This window comes from Atractosteus spatula, chromosome 25 (assembly GCF_055471065.1).
Source record: "Atractosteus spatula isolate fAtrSpa1 chromosome 25, fAtrSpa1.hap1, whole genome shotgun sequence".
NCBI lineage: Eukaryota > Metazoa > Chordata > Actinopteri > Semionotiformes > Lepisosteidae > Atractosteus > Atractosteus spatula.
In genome coordinates, this window is record NC_142730.1 from 9,889,772 (window position 1) to 9,910,086 (window position 20,315).

Genomic DNA, 20,315 nt, shown 5'->3' on the forward strand with positions numbered 1-20,315 from the left:
GGGAGGGTGTGGTGGAGCTACTTCGGATACGGTGACGTCAGCGCCCTGCCTGCGCGTAGCAGGGACCTCAGCCGCCTGCGCTGAGGGAGGTCTCCTTTAGCTCGCTCGGCTGGTTCCCTGTTGCATTACGCTGGAGACCCGGGTTCGCGCCCCGGGTGCTGCGGGACAGAACCGGTGGCGGAGGGCACGAGACCGCGCGGAACCGCGATGGTCACAGATGCAAATAACAGCATTATGCATCTTGTTCTAAAACACCTAGAGGACCCCAATGCCTATGCTCGGATGCTGTTTGTGGACTTCAGCGCTGCATTTAATACGCTGCATCCCCATCTATTGATTAGTGAGCTGAAGCAAATGTCCGTTAACCATAACATTATAAGATGGTACCATTCATTTTTAACAGACCGCACACAGTATGTCAGGGTCAACAAAACTCTTTCCGAGTCACGATCTATTAGCACAGGTGCCCCTCAGGGCTGTGTGAGCTCTCCAGTTCTGTTCACACTTTATACAAGCGATTGTAGAAGCAGTAGTCAAAGCAACTTCATTTTCAAATTCTCAGATGATACAGCTGTCCTTGGCTTAATGCATAAAGGTAGAAACTCATCTGTGTACATGTCAGAAATCCAAAGGTTTGTGCAATGGTGTGACAACAACAGCCTAATTTTGAATGCTAATAAAACAAAAGAAATAGTTTTTGATCCCAGAACAGCTGGTGATCACTCACAGGTAGTAATCCACAATGAACTTATCACTCAGGTTGACTCATATAAATACTTAGTTGTACACATAGACCGTAACGTGTGCTGGTCTACTCATGTTGAGAGTGTTTGCCCCAAAGTTCAGCAGCACTTCTATTTCCTGCAAAGACTAAGAGTGTTTGGGGTTCAACAGGAAGTAATGCTACTCTTTTACCGTGCTGTAATCGAGAGCATTATCAGGTATGGTATTTCAGTGCGGTTTGGTAATCTAACAGTTCATTTTAGTTCATCAATTTCCCTACAGGATTCATCAATTTCCCTACGGGATTAATAAAGTATTATCTATCTATCTAAATCGCAAATTACCCGCCTCATCCAGACAGCTTTGAAGGTCATGGGAGTGAAACAGCACCCCTCCCTGCAGACCCTCTTTGAAAAATCCCTAATCAAACAGGCAGGACAAATTATATCAGATCCTTCCCACATCCTCAGCTCTGAATATCAACCTCTTCCTTCTGGCAAACGTTTAAGGGCTCCCAAATGTAAGTCAAACAGATACAAACATTCCTGTGTTCCACTCTCCATTAAAGCTGTCAACGCAAATGTCAAGGATAATTTTGACTCTTACAACCTACTTAAGTGCGATATGTTTTTGTGATGTGTCAGAAATGTTACATGTGGTTATGTGTTATACTGTGCAATAGAATGATGTGCAATGTTTTTTTTCTCTTTTTTTGCATTCTATTCTATTTAAACGTACAGGAGTGCTGGGTGTCCATAAACAATTTCCCTCAGGGGACAATAAAATCTTATCTTATCTTATGGCTCCAATTGAGCTGTTTCTTTTAGCTTCAAAATTGAATTTAGTTCTTGCACAGGAAACTTCTCTGGTTCTCATTTTGGTTTTTAACTACAGGCTCCAAACACTACAGCCAAAGTGAAAGAGTGAGAAGCTGTTCACAGCTCTTTCATGAGACTAATGCTCCAACTGCAAACACCTGACCAACCAGACACCTGTCAGCCTGTCGTCCCTGTTTGCTCCTTGAAAATAATGGAACAAGTAATAGGTTTATTCCATGCTGAAAAAAAGAAGAAAGAAAACACAACGTTTCGGCCGTGGGGCCTTCTTCAGGTGTGAGAGAGACAGGGCAGTAGGCAAAGGTAAAGTAGCGGGAGAACAAAGGCTGGGAGAGAGGAGGAGCGAGAGGCGGGAGCAGGGGACAGAAAGAGAGGCCAATCAGGAGGTGTGAAGTCAGGATAGGTGATGTGAAGAGAGGTGTGAAATGAAACCTACAATGAACAGAGAAAATTTGGAAGAAAAGTAGTCTGTCGTTAAGAGAAGGGGGAAGGTGCGATCCTACAGTAGCTGCAGGATAATTTTGGTTAATTTTGGTTTTGGTTTCTCACACCTGAAGAAGGCTCCACGGCCGAAACGTTGTGTTTTCTTTCTTCTTTTTTTCAGCAGGGAATAAACCCATTACTTGTTCCTTTGCAGCCTACGCATGCTGACGCAGCTCCCCACCTGAACTACTACAGCCTTGAAAATAATGATGTTTAACAATATAATTGGTTAAATTAAATGGATAGAACTGAATTTACTTTAATACAAATACATCGACTTTGTCTTTATCTAACTTTTTATTAGAGAGGATTATTAGAGTTCATAGTGAAAATCCCAGTTCAGACTTGGCCGTACCAATAGGACAAGGTAGATTTAACAAACAGGCCTGGCAATCTACTGCACTCCATTCGTTCAGAAAATTTAATTTCATTCATTTCTTAATCTGCTTTAATGAGATTCCTTGTATGTGCCTGGGTGAAAGTCTTAAGCCCGACTGCAGTCATTGCTTGTGGTTCAGTAAAAACCTACTTACGCCTCTCGTGTATGAATGAGGAAGTTGAATGTATAACCAGCTAATGGTGAAACCACACAATCATTATAAATCTTTCTTACCGCTGGATCACTGTTGCACACAGCCTTGCACCCGTAGGCAGAACTAGAGATGGCAACACAGAACTCCAGGACTGAGAGAATTAGGGCAACTCCACTGATAGCTCTGTAATAAAAGTCCTACAAGATAAGAATAAGAATAAGAATTATTGTTATTGTTGTTGTTGCTTACACTTACACTTACAATTACAGCATGTAGTGCTTTTCTGGATGCTCCACTCAAAGCGCTTTACAGGTAATGGGGATCCCCTCCACCACCACCAGTGTGCAGCCCCACCTGGATGATGCAATGGCAGCCAGAGTGCGCCAGTCCGCTCCCCACACATCAGCTCTCAGTGGGGAGGAGAGCAGAGTGATGAAGCCAATTCATAGAGGGGGGTTATTAGGAGGCCATGATTGGTAAGGGCCAATGAGAGATTTGGCCAGGACGCCTGGGTTACACCCCCTATACTTTTCATCTGAAGGATGGCGCCTTTTTACAGTATAGTGTCCCCGTCACTATACTGGAGCATTAGGACCCACATAGACTGCTGGGTGAGCGTCCCCTGCTGGCCCCACTAACACCTCTCCCTTTTTTTATCAATGAGTAGATAAAAAGAAAGAAAACACTTACTTTTCTATAAAAATGTCAAAGATGAAGTTCAACGCAGTTCATGATTGTTGCAAACCCAGCTGCCACTGCGCTGACAATGTTCATGGATAGTGCGGCCTTGATCTGAAAATAGACAAAACCATGAGGTATTCTATTATTTTACTAATTGAGCTGGGACTAGGGATGGAGTGGGCACTGTTGCTAACAACATCTTGGCTCTTCAACAGCAGCTCTGCAGCTAACGTGCAAAACCAGCACTTTCAGGATTCAAAAGCTTCCATTTTTTTCAAATGGACATGTTAGATACTAGATAATCCAGTTATATTTAATAATGTTTTATTTGACTGTGATAATCACACAACAAGCCTGCAGCTCCTGAAATCCTGAATCCAGCCTTGATTCCAGCTGTGGAGATGGAACAAGAGTCCCAGATCTTGCTTTGTTTTACAAAGTGTCCTGTTTCTACTTACCAGAGAAGGCTTCAGTTTTTTATCAGCTGCAATACTCAAAGCACCAGAGATGAGGTACTGAAGAGAAAAAAAAAGGTTTAGGATCAGTTTCATCATTCTTTTACTATGTGAGCTTGTGATCTACTCCTAGATCTTTACTGCTCTGTCAAAACCCTAGAGACTAGCACAGTATGTTCCACGTTCCACAGGAGTGACCCATCCTGTCCAGTGGATCACAGGAATCACAATTTAAAATGTTCTGTCCATCTCAATAGTTGCTCTTACATGATCAGGGAAAACTGTCTCGTGTTTCATTCGCATTTGGGGTTGGAGGTCACTGGACAGTCTGAGACATGTTCATGGTCATAGTGGGGGAGCATCAAAATAGCTTGTGTACAAAACAACAGTCTGAAAACTAACGGATTCTTTTGAGATGGGAGAAATACAGCCAATATTTCAACCAGAAAGGATGCTTAAAGCTTTAGTGTCATGAGCCACATTCCTACGAACACCTCTCACTGCCAACTGATCAGATCAGTTCATTTAAAATCGCAAAATTACCCGCCTCATCCAGACAGCTTTGAAGGTCATGGGAGTGAAACAGCACCCCTCCCTGCAGACCCTCTTTGAAAAATCCCTAATCAAACAGGCAGGACAAATTATATCAGATCCTTCCCACATCCTCAGCTCTGAATATCAACTTCTTCCTTCTGGCAAACGTCTTAGGGCTCCCAAATGTAAGTCAAACAGATACAAACATCCCTTTGTTCCACTCTCCATTAAAGCTGTCAACGCAAATGTCAAGGATAAACACAATTTTGACTCTTACAACCCACTTGAGTGCAATATGTTTTTGTGATGTGTCAGAAATGTTACATGTTGTTATGTGTTATACTGTACATGTGCAATAGAGCGATCTGTAATATTTTTCTAATTTTTGGCAATAGAATAATGTACGATGTTTTTCTTTTCTTCTTTTTTCTTTTGTTTGCATTCTATCTAAACGCACAGGAGTGCTGTGTGCCCCTACAAAATTTCCCTCGGGGGGGGGGACAATAAAATCTTATCTTATCAACACCCACCCACTAATTCATCAATTGTCCTTCCTCGGGTCTTCCCTATGTATACCCCTTCACTCCATCAGTCCCCGCTCACTAGTGAGAATTACTCTTCAGCTTTCTCTGGTGCGCGCTACAACTCTTGACCTGATTTCTGGCTACCCGACCTGGTTTCCTCCTGCTTCGGCTTCGTCTCTCCTCTCGTCTCGACCTGACTCTTTTGGCTACCCGACCTTGTTCTTTTGTTTCGACTCTGACTTTTGCCTTTTGCTTTCGGGATTTGGATGCCAGTCGGTTGCAATAACCTCCAGTCTGAGCACCGCATAGGGTCCAACCTGCTGCTCCTAACACCTCCTTTGACATTTCGCTTTATGAATATATTTTTCATTCACATTTTCATATGAATAGGGGCACCTTCATTGACTCTTTTAATGTCAGATATAAAAAGCCGCTCACCACGATGGATCCCCAGAATGGGACTCCAGTATACAGTGATACAAACCCTTCAAATGTCATTAAGACTCCTAAAATGAGGATGATATGTCCAATCATGATCTGGACCACCTGGAAAAGCAGTGACAGGAAGAGAAGGCAGAGAAAAAAAATTCAGCACTTGATCTGAGAATGTCACCTACTCAGTTCTTAAACGTTTACAAGGAATTAGGTTTAATGACTTGACCGGGCAGCATTTTCCACACTTTGATTTTTAGTGAAGTCTCCAGTCCTAAGTCCCTCACACACACTTCTCCTAAATTTATATCCATTGTTTCTATCACCAATTGATCTCCAAGCAGCTGACTGGATTAACTCTGGAAGCACCACTGAGAAGGAGGTCCTTGCAGGAGGACTCGTGATTGATCTGTTTGCTGGCCTTAATTCACAACAATATGTCTTTGTTATCATGTGCGGTCACTGTTCCACTGAGATGCCGTTTAGATCAGAACGTCATTGACTGAAGACGTGGAGGCCAGTGCTGTCTGAACCAGGAAGTGCTAAACCTTAATGGACACACAAGGAAAGCTCCTGGGGTTTTCTAATAGTTTCAGCCTTGTTCAATCTCTTTGAGTCTCTTTTAGCCTTGTGAAGAAACCACAGCACCTGCTGTATGTGGAACAAGTGAGACCTTGATGAGAAGAAGTCAAGGGCATTTAGAGGGAAACACCTTCAGATGAACACAGAAGAGACATGAAGCACTGGAGAGGGCCAGCAGAGCCCACAGCACTATTCACTCTCACCCCAAGAGCTTTGGGCTCTCCCTTCTGAAACTTCTTCAGGGACGAGGACATCTGGGGGAAGTGACTGGCGGGGAGCCCAGCTTGTGTCTGTGGGGCAAAAGCAGGCAGCGTGTTCTGCCCCTGGGGGTAAACCTGGGAGATGATCACCAACCCTCTGTCGGTACTGACTGAGCTGCTCATCTTCAAGGGCTGATGGAGCTGTGTCTGTGATCAGAGAGGAAGAAGGTGTTCGTGAGCTCTGTGGGTGAGTTTTACCCCGGGCAACTGCTACTTGTGTGGCACGTGTGGTCACAGCCTGGAGTCAGTCTGCCACCCCTCAGTCATTTAAAGATATCTCCAAATGATTGTTTAGCTTGTCATACTCTCAGGCAGTTCTATGTGTCCAATACACAAATAGAGCTTTTCAAAAGTATTCACACCATTCCAGTGATTTTCTTTCACAGCTATATTTACCAGTATTTTTTGCACCACAAATCATCTTCACTTGAATGCTCGAAAGTGATCGCTTTTATGGTTGAATGAAGTCAAGTGTCAGCAGAAACTGCAATAAAAATCCAAACCAAAATCTGATTTCACAAATATGGATTTGTATTCACCAACCTGCAAAACATGTCAACCCTGCAAAACATTTAGGGTAAGTCATACATGGTGCAATTTTCAGTTCTTCTTCTTTGCAAACCTGCTCAAGCTCTGTGAAGTTGTTTGAGGATTCTTGAGGAACAGCAACTTTCCAGTCTTGTCACAGATTTACAATTGCATTCAGGTCAGAACTCCGACTGGACCACTCAAGGAAAGTCACTTTTGTCTTGAAGTCTAGTACAAAAATATATCTATCTATATCAAAGATCAACCTATTCCCAAGTTTAAAATAAAACATGAAAACTGACTTGCCTTAGTCATTATATCATTACACCATAGTAATTATAGTGTCACCATTGCCATCCCTCCTCTAGAGGGCGCTCCGACCTTTTATTATTAGTTTCATCATTACGTGCACCTGTCTCTTGTTAAACCCATCACTATATAAGTTATATGCCTCCTACGCTCTGGGCTCAGCATTGGAAGATGGATGCCACAAGTCTTGCCTATTGACCTGAGGGCAGGTCTTAGTCCCCATTGTCCTGACCATCTCGGTCCAGGGCTCGGAGCGCCAGGCCTTGACTTTGGATTGCACCCTGTGTTCCCCCTTTTGGACTCCCACTGGACTTGTTCGCCTGCGCTCCCCGGCGGTGCTGACGGTGGCACCTGGATCACCGTCAGCACCGCCCTCTCAGTCCTCCCATCCATTCCTCTCCGTGTTTTCCCTATGTCCTTCTCCACTCTCTTCCGGATAGTACCGTCTGCATAGGGTCCTAATTACTCACTACATGAGAATCTCACATGAGATTAATTCTCATCTGTACAGCTATATGTCACGGGAGCTGGTCCTGCCTCCCGTGACATATAGCTGTACAGATGAGAATTAATACGATCCTTTAGTTGTTGGAATTAACAAAAACACAGCACAACATTAATAATATCACATTAGAAGGTCACAAATGAGAGGCCCAGGTGCCCATGTAGCATTTTGGTTGCTAACAGTTAATCCAATAATCTCATACATTTTTTTCTTGAAATAAACCAGGCTGTCGGCTTCAACTACAGACACCCACAACCTTTAGTTTCTCTTAGTCTCCATTTGTGTCCCCTGGGTTGTACGTAGTTCCATTGATGGCCACTGGGTGGCGGTGCCCGCTCTACTCATTGTCTTCTGTCTTCAACATTCTGCTCTTTTTAATCTGTCAGGAATATGTATTTAAGCCTGGGAACGTACCTGGAGACCCACAGCAGAGATATTTAATATCAAACTGTTTTTAAACATTTCTGCCCACAGGAAAACATACTATTTCAAATGAGCTTCCTTCATTGCTGGCAGGTAATTATCCAGCTGTTTCCTGAAAGGAGTCGAGGTGTTAGCTTTGGCAGTGTGGCTGGGAAGCTGATCCAAACTTCCCCGGATCCTTGCAACACTAGAACATGAACAGTATTTTTCAGAAACTATTCACATTAATAAAAATCAAGTCAGCAGGACAGTTTGCTGAGAAAACCCAACTTGACCTTATAATTACAGCCTGTCTCACAGCAGAAAGACTACACATTCCCTATGAGCTTTACACAGTTTCCTGGCAGCACAAAATCACCCGTTTTCGATGAGATGCATCGAAATTATTGCTAGTAAATACATGTTAATCTCATGTTTGTACTACTATTTTATTAGTTCAGGTGGGGAGCTGCGTCAGCATGCATAGGCTGCAAAGGAACAAGTAATAGGTTGATTCCCTGCTGAAGAGAGAAGAGAGAAAACACAACGTTCTCTCTCTTCTGTAAGCCTCACACCTGAAGAAGGCTTCACAGCCGAAACGTGGTGTTTTCTCTCTTCTCTTTTCAGCATGGAATCAACTTATTACAATTTTATTTACTGCTGCCTTCATCTTTCTGTACACTGAGAGAATAAGCAAAAATAAGAATTCCAATGCACTTGTTACAGAAGGCAAATGAACTTAGAGCTCGACTGTATTTACTACTTGTACTGGATAATTCTAGGTAGAGATGTGGAACGGTATTGAACACGTGCTTTTCTGAGTCAACCCCTTAAGTCACCTCCTGCCATTCAACTGCTCTGAATTGGCTGAATCCGGGCATCTTTCCTTGGTTGCCTGCCTAGAGCCTGGCTTTTCTCCAGATTTCTTCCGCAGGCGCCTCATGCCTCATCCCCCATAATGACTCATATATAAGTTAGAAAGTTACGTTTTTTTGTATCGTCCGTGGCATCATCCTCCTGAAACGCGTGGGTCTGGGCTCGCGCTGCGATCGCTTTTTCCATTTTTCCTGCCCGAGTGTTTTTCATTGCTGCCTTTGGGAAATGTTCAATGATCATTTGCATAGTTCATCATTTAATAATGTCACAGCGTAATATCGACATAAATCCTTTTCTTGGGGGGTAAACAAATATCAAAAAGAAATGCGTCATCGATTACATCGATCTAGTGAAAAGCGTGTCTTGCGGTGCTGCAGTAGTTTTACTGTGGAATTGTTCACTTTCTCCCTGCACAAACTGTGGTGTTCATTTTAAATAGTTCAAGACTGTTCTTTTAATCAGTGTAGAATATTTCTTAAGCCTGGGAAAATACCTACTCACAACAGAAATGTATTTTTTTTTAATATGGTGACCAAAAGCCACACAATATACCTGTATACTAGCCGATGGATGGCAGTTTGGCTGAAGCTTAATTTGTTTTTCAACACTCTTGCCCACATGAAAAGCGGTAAAACAGTCATATTGAAGAAGAACGAAACATTTGCCGCACCGTTAAGAAAACACATCACTTACCCCAGTTTTTAAAGTTTGCTTTGTCCCCTCCCTGAGGTGCGAGCCTGTGTTTATAACCAGCTCCTGTGTGCTAAATTAACACTGGAAACACATTTCTTTCTTCAAAACGCGAGAAGTGAGTGGACTGCGGCACTAAAGCCTTTATTGAAGTGTAGTCAGAGACTGTAACAGCGCCCAGCAACAGTTCTGTGTTGGGAAAACAGTGTCTTTACAGTTCAGATGTGCTTTCGAAAATGTAGCAAAAATGCCAAACTTCCTGCAGTCTTCATGGTAGAGTACTGTATATCCTGCTAAGCCACACAGACTTCTTGGCACAGATCTTTTATGGTGTAACAGACGTGCTTTGACGAGCTAAGAAAAAGTGCATAAAACTAATCATATTTTGTTCTGCGGAGACATTTTTTTTTGATTTACTAGAAGCAACAGTCCCTTCTGTCGGGAATTGAACTACCGGGAGATTTTTTTCCCCTGCACCGCTTTTGACAACAACACCGAACTTGCTTTCCAAAAAGTTACATCTTGTAGATGAAAATAATAGCATCAATAGAAAATAATGCTCCTTTTTATTGGCACATAGAACATCGTACATTGTGTAATACACAGTACAAATCATATACTGTATATCCATATACAAATCCATATTTAACAATAAGACAACAAAACTGTGCAAATCTCTTTTCGGTTCCTAAGCAGATGAGTGAGTGCGTTACTATGACAAAGTGCATTGCATCGAAACTGGGGGGTTCATTAGCATTGTCGTCATGTCTATCTACCATTGCAACGGTTGTGCTGTCGAGTTACAATCTAGTGCTGCTGATGAAAACAGTTGGACAAAGACTAGAAAGACGGGTGAGGGGGCAAGAATACCAGAACAAAACCATAGCTTAACAGGGAAGCAGGCCTCATGAATGAAGTATTTCAGACGTGTGGTCATGTGTGTTGAAATGCAAGCGCTACACTGGCAACATGGATACAGTACATGCAGTCATGCCAGTATTTAATTCTGTGTCCTATTTCAATGCTGTTTCGGTAGCTGATATTCAATTGTTAAAATAATTATTGTTATTGTTGTTGTTGCTTACACTTACAATTACAGCATGTAGTGCTTTTCTGGATGCTCCACTCAAAGCGCTTTACAGGTAATGGGGATCCCCTCCACCACCACCAGTGTGCAGCCCCACCTGGATGATGCAATGGCAGCCAGAGTGCGCCAGTCCGCTCCCCACACATCAGCTCTCAGTGGGGAGGAGAGCAGAGTAATGAAGCCAGTTCATAGATGGGGATTATTAGGAGGCCATGATTGGTAAGGGCCAATGAGAGATTTGGCCAGGACACCTGGGTTACACCCCTATACTTTTCGAGAAATGCCCTGGGATTTTTAATGACCACAGAGAGTCAGGACCTCGGTTTTACATCTCATCCGAAGGACGGCGCCTGTTTACAGTATAGTGTCCCCGTCACTATAATGGGGCATTAGGACCCACATGGACTTCAGGGTGAGCGCCCCCTGCTAGCCCCACTAACACCTCTTCCAGCAGCAACCTTAGTTTTTCCCAGGAGGTCTCCCATCCAGGTACTGATCAGGCTCACACCTGCTGAGCTTCAGTGGGTTGCCAGTTGTGAGTTGCAGGCTGCTGGTATGATATGGCTGCTGGCATGTCATACTATAGTTTAGTATTGCTACTAAACTATATTTTCGCTACTATTGTTACTATATTTGTTCTCCCTCCATTAATTATCTGTTGTGCTCATCCTGAAATAAACCCGAAAATAAATGTTTAGAACAGAAATATCTGGTAAGGAGCAAGTACAGGTTAAAACAGCATTCTTTAGTGCTATGAAAGCCTGAGACGATTGCAAATGGTGTTAATTGGTAATTTCCAAACTTTAAACAAGCAACTTGTTTTTAGCTTTTAGCTCATGTTTTTTTTTTTAAAAGGCATTGACAGTTTCTGCCTCCCTGCATCTTCTGTTACAGTTATCATGACCGTTCAGTCACTCGGCACTATATTTTACCCAGACTCATTTTTTAATTAACTGCTGCCTACAAACCTGTAGATCTGTATCACGGGACTATTGTGGGATATTCTGTGATAATTGGCAAGTGCTGTTTTTCTCTTTCCGTTCTCCTTTTCTCTCCCTGTTTCTCATTTTCTGAGCTGTCAGACCCAGCTTGTGTTAATTGACGGGCTTTGAGGCAAACAATGTGAAGGTTGCTGACTCTGTGCTAATCACATGCACTGGAGGAGATAGTAGAAATGTTCTGCTAGACCCTCTGCAGACAAGGAAGTAGGAAACGCTGATCTCTCGGGACGTACACAGCACAGCAGACAAAACCACACAATGTAGACAACAGGAACAATAAATACAGTATGTTGTGGAGCAATAAATATGTGTCAGGATATCTTAAGGGCGCTCCAGCTCTTTCCCGTTTTAGTTGATTTTGTGCACCTGCCTCCTATCCAGCCCCTCCGTATTTAAGCCAAACGCTCACTCATCTTTGAGAGATGGACGCCCGGAAGCCCGCCTACCAGTGGGTCCAGGAGAGACCCAAGGGCATCGGCTTCACCATGGTATCCTGACCATCTGGGTTTGGGGCTCGGAGCTCCTGGCCCCGTTAACCCTCGTTTATTCCCTGTCCCTGCACCAGATCCTGCTCCGGTTTTAAACCTTGTCTTGTCTGTCCTTGATGGATCACCTCGGCTCTGGACTCTTGCACTTCTCTCTGGATTTTCCCTTTGGACTCCTTTGGACTTGTTTGCCTGGACCATGCCCCCCCGAGGACCAGTTCACAGTGGTCACGCCCCTCGTTCGTCAACCTGCTGTTAGGGATTCGGTAAGAGAAACCGAAACCAATTAATGAACCCACTTGCAGGAGCTGATAAAGCCTAGCCGTGATCCAAAGAAAACAGTAGTCGAAGAAACGAGCCGAGAGTCCAGGGGAAGCCAGAGATCCAAACAGGGAAAGAGTTACCGAAGCCAGACCGTGATCCGAAACCGTAGACGATAGAGCAATCCAAGAGTCCAGGGGAAGCCAGAAATCCAAAACAGGGAGTGAGTACCGAAGCCAAGCCGTGATCTGAAAAACCGTAGTCAAAAGGGAAAAACCGTAAACCGAAAACCAAGAAAGACACAAAGAGGAAGAAGACGTAGCGCAACTAGGAAGCTCGAAAGGAAAACCAATACTGAGCGAGGAGGTAGGAAAAGACTGGTGTTTAAGTACAAGATGAGACGGGGGTGTGGTGGTGAATATGTAAACTGATAGGTAGACTAATGAAGTAAGACTACGCCTTCTTCTGCCTCTTCCGTTGCCGGGAGGCAGGGATAGTAACACCTGCCCAGTTCCCAGTCGTCTCCTCCCTGTGTCTGTTTCACTCTCTCCTGGATTCTGCCATCTGCATAGGGTCCTGGTCCATGCTTCGTGACAATATGTAGAGAAGTAGAGAGAAAAAACATGGTGGACCATGAAGGATCAGCTTTTCTTCCAACGGTCTGCACAAATCCCAAAAAAGATTAGCCACTTGAGTCATTAAATGGGGAACTGTCGGATCACTCGGTTCTTGTAACCACACTTTTGGATCAGAATAATGCTCTGAATACCAGGTTCAGATATTTCATAAACATGGGAAGTACATTGATGGCTTGATGAAAACTCATGTATTGCGCCAGCGGGGGTCCATTGCTATTAAAGGAGGAGAGAATCAGATTGATTTCCGTATTTAAACCCATGAACAGTAGTGATGGAGCCTGCTAACAGCTTTTACATGCTGAACTGTGACCATCACACTTGCTTGATCACAGATGCTTCCCGCCCCGTACTTACCCCCAAATGGTGAATCTTTACCCAAATGGTGAATGTTTACACTAAACTCCGATGGGAAAGGAAGGTTTCTCTTTCCTGGAGTTACATCAAAGACAGGAGGGGGGAAACGTATCTATAAGTTCTGTAGGGCCATATCCCCTTTGAGCTACGATAGGTACTATAACTATTATGGTCCTTATTGTGGTTCCTTGTATGCATGCATTAAAGCTTGGCTGGACGAATGAACACTTCAGGCTTGAATTTCTTGGTTTCTACAGTGGGTACAGTATTTCATGCACAGAGTGTTGTGGGAGTGTGCTCTCCAGATGCGTGGTAGATGCTGATACCCTGGCGTCTTTCAAGAAATGGACTAGATGGACCTCTGTGATCTTTTACACTTTCCTTCATTTGGTCCCTTAATACAGCTTAGACTGTACTGCCAGGCAGTCAAGACCAACTAATCAGCACCAGCAACGGGTGATTATTAACAAACGCCGCCGCACGAGTTAAACCACCTGCACACACTCCACCGTGCGGGGCGCAGTGCTATTCATACCATCTTTACCTGCTTCCCGCTGCTCGGTATTGAGTCTACTCCTAGAGAGCTCTACCTGGCGTTTTTCCCCGTACCTCGTTTATTCTGGATATTGGACTCCCCTTCTGCCTTTTTGACTTTGGACCTCGCCTCTCGCCTCGGACTGTTTGCCACCGGTGTTCTCCCTGGATTACGATTTACCTTACGCCTATTGACCACGACCTTGCCTCTCGTTTTGGATTGTTCGCCTGCCTCATCTACTACCCGTGCCTGCGTCTGCACAGGATCCTTGGATCTTCCCACCAGGGATTCCTAACACTGATCTTCTCAGGGCACTGGAAACAAAGGCTGAGTTTACCTCACTTTACTGTAACTCTCTTTCCATTTTGGATGTGGACACTTGTCTTGCCCCATTCAGAGTATATATGGATGGTATTCAAGGTGTTATGCGAGCCTTTCCTAACTCCTGTGAAGGTTTAGGACCCTGTGCAGACGGTATAACCCAGAAGTGAGTGGAAAAGGGGCTATGGGGAAAACACAGTAGGAAAGGAAGGGATGGCCCCGAGCCCTGGACTCAGCTGGTCAGGACGCCATTCGGAGACCTAAGCCCTCAAGCCGCAGATGTGGGGCGACTTGGTGCTAGGCGGGCCTCCGGGCGGCCATCTTCCAATGCAGAGCCCCGAGCTTCAGAGGCACGAGGTTTAAATAATATACAGTGAAACCAGGGACAGGTGTACGTGATAATGAAACTAAAACACAAAAAGGGTCGGAACGCTCTCTAGAGGAGGGAAGACCATCGGGACACAGGGGGTCTGTGTGAAATTTCATTTCAAGTCTGTTTCGGTGGAAGACAGGTCTCCTTCTCCAGGTCTCCTTGCTGTCCCTCTTCCCATCTCTCCTCCAACTTTTAAATTTAGGAAGTGTCATTTTTGTTATATGTACTGTTTTTTCAGTTTTTTTACATCCATCCAACTACCAAGGAAACACGCATTTAGTCTACTGCAGGTCTCATCGACTGGCAGACTACACATACAGGGCAGGAAACACAAAGAGCAATATTATCCTCACAAACCTTGTCTGTCTGTACACAGAATAACTGAGTACCTTTGAGTGCGAACACAGAAGCACAAGGCCAACATTTATTAGAAAATGAAAGGTTACTAGTCCCATAGAGAAAATCCACATGGAAACATGCTAACATCATATAAAAGGAAATTCATTAGGAAATCAAAACCAGAAACTGAGAGGCAGCAGTCCTGAAATCTAAACCAATGTGCAGCCCAATTGATTGCTAGTAAATTGGGAGCTTTAAGAGCTACAGTATCATTAATTCTGAATGCAGTAACTCGTGTTTTCTTAAATTGTCATATAATTATCACTAATCCTCTCCCACATCAGATTAATTGAGGAATTTCAAATCAGGGTCCAGAAAAGTTCTTCTGAGTTCTGAGAAAAAAAAGTATTTTTAAAACTGGGTGATGAAATTTGAAAAATATCTGGGCAAAGGGGTCTGTGACAAGAGTAACCAAATATTCAAATTAGCAATATGTTTCAGAGCAAGTCCTGCTACACCAGGTAAGTGACTACCCTTGGTCTGTATTACAAGAGGATGGCCCTGCTGAGATTAGTCCTAATCAGATTCATCAGGATTTTGAGCGCAGAGCTTGAGGATGTGTTCTGTGGAAAGAGTTCAAATAATTATGTCTTCTGTAATTAAAACTTGAAGGATTCAATCAGTAGCTCGTTAAACTGTAATTTAACACCTGGGTAGTCAGGTGAGTGTAGGAGCTGAAGCCCAGCGGTCTTGAGTATATAAAGGCCACTGCTGGGGCTTATACTATACATGAGGTTTGTGAGTTCACTCATCAACATGGAAGGGAGAGGCTGTGTGTTGTTTTTGCTTGTGGGATGTCTTCTAGGTAAGATATGGATATTGTTTTAATTAGTGGCAGTATAAGGGCTGCTAGAGGAGGAATAACTGCACACTGCTAATGGGATCTTGAGTATAGCTGCTGCTAAAAAGTCTGGAGTACTGATTGGATTTAATCCATGATTTGGAAGTTTCCATGTGCTATTGAAGGTCTGTGAACACTTGTTTATAAGTTATACCATGTGTGAAAACCACTAAGTGAAGAGATGTTTCTCCTGTCCTGTATCTTCAGTAGTCAAAGCAACAAATGCTCGTGATCGTATGTTGCTTAAAGCCCAGGGTGCTTCCACCTGATTTTACTGGTGGTCACTGACCCAGTGATGTCCTCTCCTCCCCAGTTTCTGTGGCTGAAGCCCTACAGTGTCGGGCTGTGCCTGGCAGTCTGAAGCAGATAGATGCTGGTGCTGGAAGGGTGTGTGGAGTCGACAATGCAGACAACCTGGTCATCTACCAGGGCAACAGCTGGGTCTCTCTGGCCATGAAGGGGAAACATGTGAGTGTGGGGCCAGCAGGGCTCTGGAGTGTGAGTGTCGCAAGCCTTGTGTTCAAGTGGCTTCCGGGAAGGTGGATCCCAGTGCGACCAGGTGAGGCTACAGCTGATCTATAGGGGTTGGAAATGGTAGCTTTTGGGTCTCTCCCAGAATCCATCTGGCTCTGCCAGGCTACCTGTCAATGAGCTTTCTGGCTGAAGGCAGCCATTTCACTCCCTAGTAACTGAGGAATGAGCACTGCACTGCTCCCTCCTGAGAACAGCTGTATTCCTTGCTCTCCTCTGCAGGCTCCCTCATCCAGATTGATGCTGGTGGAGACAAGTTTGTGGTTGGTGTCAATGCTGCCAATTCCATCTTCTGCCTGAACAGTGGGCCTGTGCTGCAGTATGCTGGCCTGGGCAATATTCCCTGGATTCATGTTGCAGGCTCCCTCAAGTACTATTCCTGTGGGCCTTTTGGCTGCTGGGGAGTGAACAGGCTGGATCAGATCTTTGTCAAGCTGGATGTGAGTGGGGATTCCTGCAAAGGCTCTGACAGGTGGTACCCCATTCAGGGCTCCCTGTCCCTGGTGGAGGTGGGCTCAGATGGCAGTGTGTATGGGGTGAACAGGAATGGAGTGGTCTTCAAGAGGTGAGCTGGGGGAGGGGATGATACACATGGGTGCATGAATGACTGTCCTAATTCTAGGCTGCTCTAATCCTGTTCCTTTTCCTGCAGGGTTGGTATTGATGCCTGTAACCCCTTTGGCAGTAGATGGTGGGCTCTAAGGGTAGCTGGTGTGGCCAGGCATGTGTCCTATGACCGAGGAATCCTCTGGGTTGTGTGCAAAGATGGCCGAGTCCAGAGGTGCCAGGTCTGAGCAGCCTGTATGGCCTGGGAGGAGAGCAGCAGTTGTAGAAGCTTCTTCTGCCTTCTGAGCCAAATAAAATAGCCTGGAAATCCTAGATGGTGTATGTGGGTTCTTTTCTTTTCCCCCTTAATCTGATAATAAGGCCTAATGCCATTTTATGAAGTGAAATGAAGGCCCTCATTAAGATCTCATTGGGAAGACACAACAGTTGTATCTAATCATGCACTTGATGTCTTGTATTACCAGCAAGGAAGGGTGATGGTTGAACCCAAGAGGCTTTGCTTCGACATAGAAGCCCTAAGAGCTGAGGAGGAGCAATGCAATTTTGCCATAGAAAATCATTAATATGAAGGCTAAAAGGGATAATTGTGAAATCTTGTTTCAAGTGTGTAGAAGTAGCCACAGTAAGATGTATTTCCTTTTTGGAAGGCTAGGGATAATGGAAAGGTGTGAATTGAGAATTGGTTATGTAGAAAATTACAGGAATGGGATGTTTTTAAAGGGAATGAGGTAACGTCGGATCTATACAAGCAAAAAGAAAAATCTAACCTGCATAGATGTTGGTTTCAACTAGCTCACCTAGTTGAACTTGTAGGTGATCCTAAATTAGGAGGATGAGGTAGAGTAGCATTGTAGAAGTACCAAATTAAATTCAGGCTTTTCAAAGGGGGTGAAAGACCAAAGGAACTTCCTGAAACACTGCTTCTTCAGTCTGATTAAGCACTGACAAAGTCACCCTAAAGGACTTGATTACAGTTGGAGTGTCAAACAAATGAAAAAGTTCATGTATCTATGAAGCAGAAGTCTCTTTATTCATATGCGTATGGAAGTCTGGCTTGCAGCCACCAGACTTGAATAAGTAGCTGAAGATGGTTCTTTATCCCTTAAACCACAGTTACTATGACCTAATCTAAACGAATGATAAAACAGCACCACCTGCCAATTAATTATATCTAAGTTGCAGACTAGACAAATTGGTTCTTTTCATGTTCTGGGTGTACAGCCAGCTTACTAAATACATGCCCCTTATCTTACTGACCAAGGACAGGCACCATCTTTATATTTGAGCCCAAAGCCTATGTCAAGCCACTAGACTGCATAGTTTGCAAAAACATACAAAAACACAAAAATGATATCTCACTTCCCGGGTGTCTCTTATCTTCCTCAAAGTGGTCAGTGAAACATGAAGCACCAGTAGAAATTATGAAAGTACCTTAAGAAAATGGAAGATGTGCCATCTTTTTCCTTAGGGGATTAGGATGACAAGGAACAAATGAGCTGGCTGCATTGGTGCGACTGCTCATTCTGCTAAAGGGCCCATTTTTAGACCAGTAAGTCTAATTTTTTCTTGTTTAGTGAACGCAAAATCCCCGAGTCCTGCAATAGCAGCTGGTCCAGCTGTCATGAGGGTGTGCAGTCCTGGGCTGGGTCTCAGTGGGGATAGGGTAGACTTTCAAAAATGAGTGGAAAACAGCTGCAGCGAAATTCAAGCAAGTACTAGTGAAGCATTTTCCTTATGTTTATTAATAGACAGCTGAGTAGTTTAATGGACTGGCAAGGGAGACTTAATACACCCTTGATGGAGAGGACTGGATGGTGGTGGTACAACACCCTGATAAGAGTTGGTATGAACTGGTTTCCAGGGACCATTGGGCTGGGGGGGGGGAATGTACTATCTCTGCAGTTCAAGAAGGGGACACCAAGTTCAACATTCCCATGGCCTGGGGTTGCTATGGAGCAGTAAATGCCCAGCCATCTACATTGGGGAAACAGGAAGGAGACTTGGAGACCGCTTCAGAGAACATAATTTAATAATTGCTTACACTTATATAGCGCTTTTCTGGACCCTCCACTCAAAGCACTTTACAGGTAATGGGGATCCCCTCCACCACCACCAGTGTGTATCCCCCACCTGGATGATGCGACGGCAGCCATAGTGCGCCAGAACGCTCCCCACACACCAGCTCTCAGTGGGGAGGAGAGCAGAGTAATGAAGCCAATTCATAGATGGGGATTATTAGGAGGCCATGATTGGTAAGGGCCAATGGGAAATTTGGCCAGGACACCCCTACTCTTTTCGAGAAACATGTCAGGGCTGTAAAGATTAAAGATTTCTCCAAGCCTGTTTCTCATTTCACCTCTGATGGCCATAATCACACTGATTTCCAACCCCAAGGACACTGTACATCATGAATAAAGAAAAAGACAAGAAAAGTACAATAAAAGCAAATGAAGAAAAAAAAAACAAGAACACTAACAAATTGACTGTAGGCAATCAGATGTAGACCTTGGTAAAAAGGTCAATTTTAATTTTGGATTTAAAGAGAGTTAAAAAAGCTGTCTCTCGTAGAGTCTGAGGAGATCATTCCACAACACCTGGAGCAGGGACAGAGAAGGCTCGGTCACCGAAGGTCCGTGGTTTAGTCCCGGGGACAGTGAGCAGAGGACCAGCCTCACCTGACTGGAGCCCACGAGGGGGAGTGTAAACATGGCGGAGTTCAGAGATGAATGATGGAGCCAGATGGTTTAGAGTCTTGAAAGTCAGTAACATAATCTGTATTAAATATGTGACTTTAAAGGCAAACAATGTAGAGATTTCAGTGTAGGAGTGATATCCTGCCAGGGTGTGGTGTGACTGGGAAGTCTAGCTGCAGAGTCTTGAACATGTTGCAAGTTGTTGAGAAGAGGGTTTGGGAGCCCGTAGAGTATAGACCTGCAGAAATCAAGCCTTGATGATCAGGCACTCAGCATCGGGCACTGATTGAAATTGCCTAATGTGGGGGCAATATTTCTAAGGTGAAAGAAAGATATCCTGAACAAGTTTTTCACAAGGGGCTTGAAAGACAGTAGAGGATCATCTGTGACTCCCAGATTCCTGACTGTGGCTGACACGTGAATGGAGAAGCCATCAGCCATTACTATGAGAGTTTATCCAGATTTGCTGCCAGTAAAATTTCTGTTTTGTCACTATTTTGCTTCAGGGAATTTGATGTCGACCAGAGTTTGATGTCACATAAACAAGAGACAAGTGAAGGAGGGGGGAGCCCAGAGGGGGAAGAGGTTTTAACACAACTCTGAGTATCAGCTGCAGAACAGTGCAACTGAAGACCATGTTTGCGTATAATCTGGCCATTATGGAGCATATCAATAATAAAAAAGTCAGTACCACTGATAGACAAGAAAGCTTACAAGCGATTTAGCAACACGAAATGAATTACTTTATCAAAAGCAGCACTAAGATCAAACAACAAAAGGATACTTATAGCCCCTGAGTCAGAGGCAATAAGTAAATTGTTCACAACCCTGACAAGCGCAATCTCAGTGTTATGATTTGAGCGGTAGCTGATGTGC

At 44.2% G+C, this 20,315-nt stretch overlaps 1 protein-coding gene across 1 annotated transcript; it reads left to right on the top strand.

Annotated features, from left to right (window-relative positions):
• The first annotated feature begins 15,536 nt into the window (after positions 1–15,536).
• LOC148815375 (fish-egg lectin-like) lies at positions 15,537–16,973 on the top strand. The gene is made up of 4 exons (XM_088905592.1): positions 15,537–15,612; positions 15,962–16,207; positions 16,402–16,744; positions 16,832–16,973. Exons 1-4 carry the CDS (start codon positions 15,537–15,539, stop codon positions 16,971–16,973), a joined length of 807 nt encoding a protein of 268 aa, XP_088761718.1.
• Positions 16,974–20,315: the final 3,342 nt, after the last annotated feature.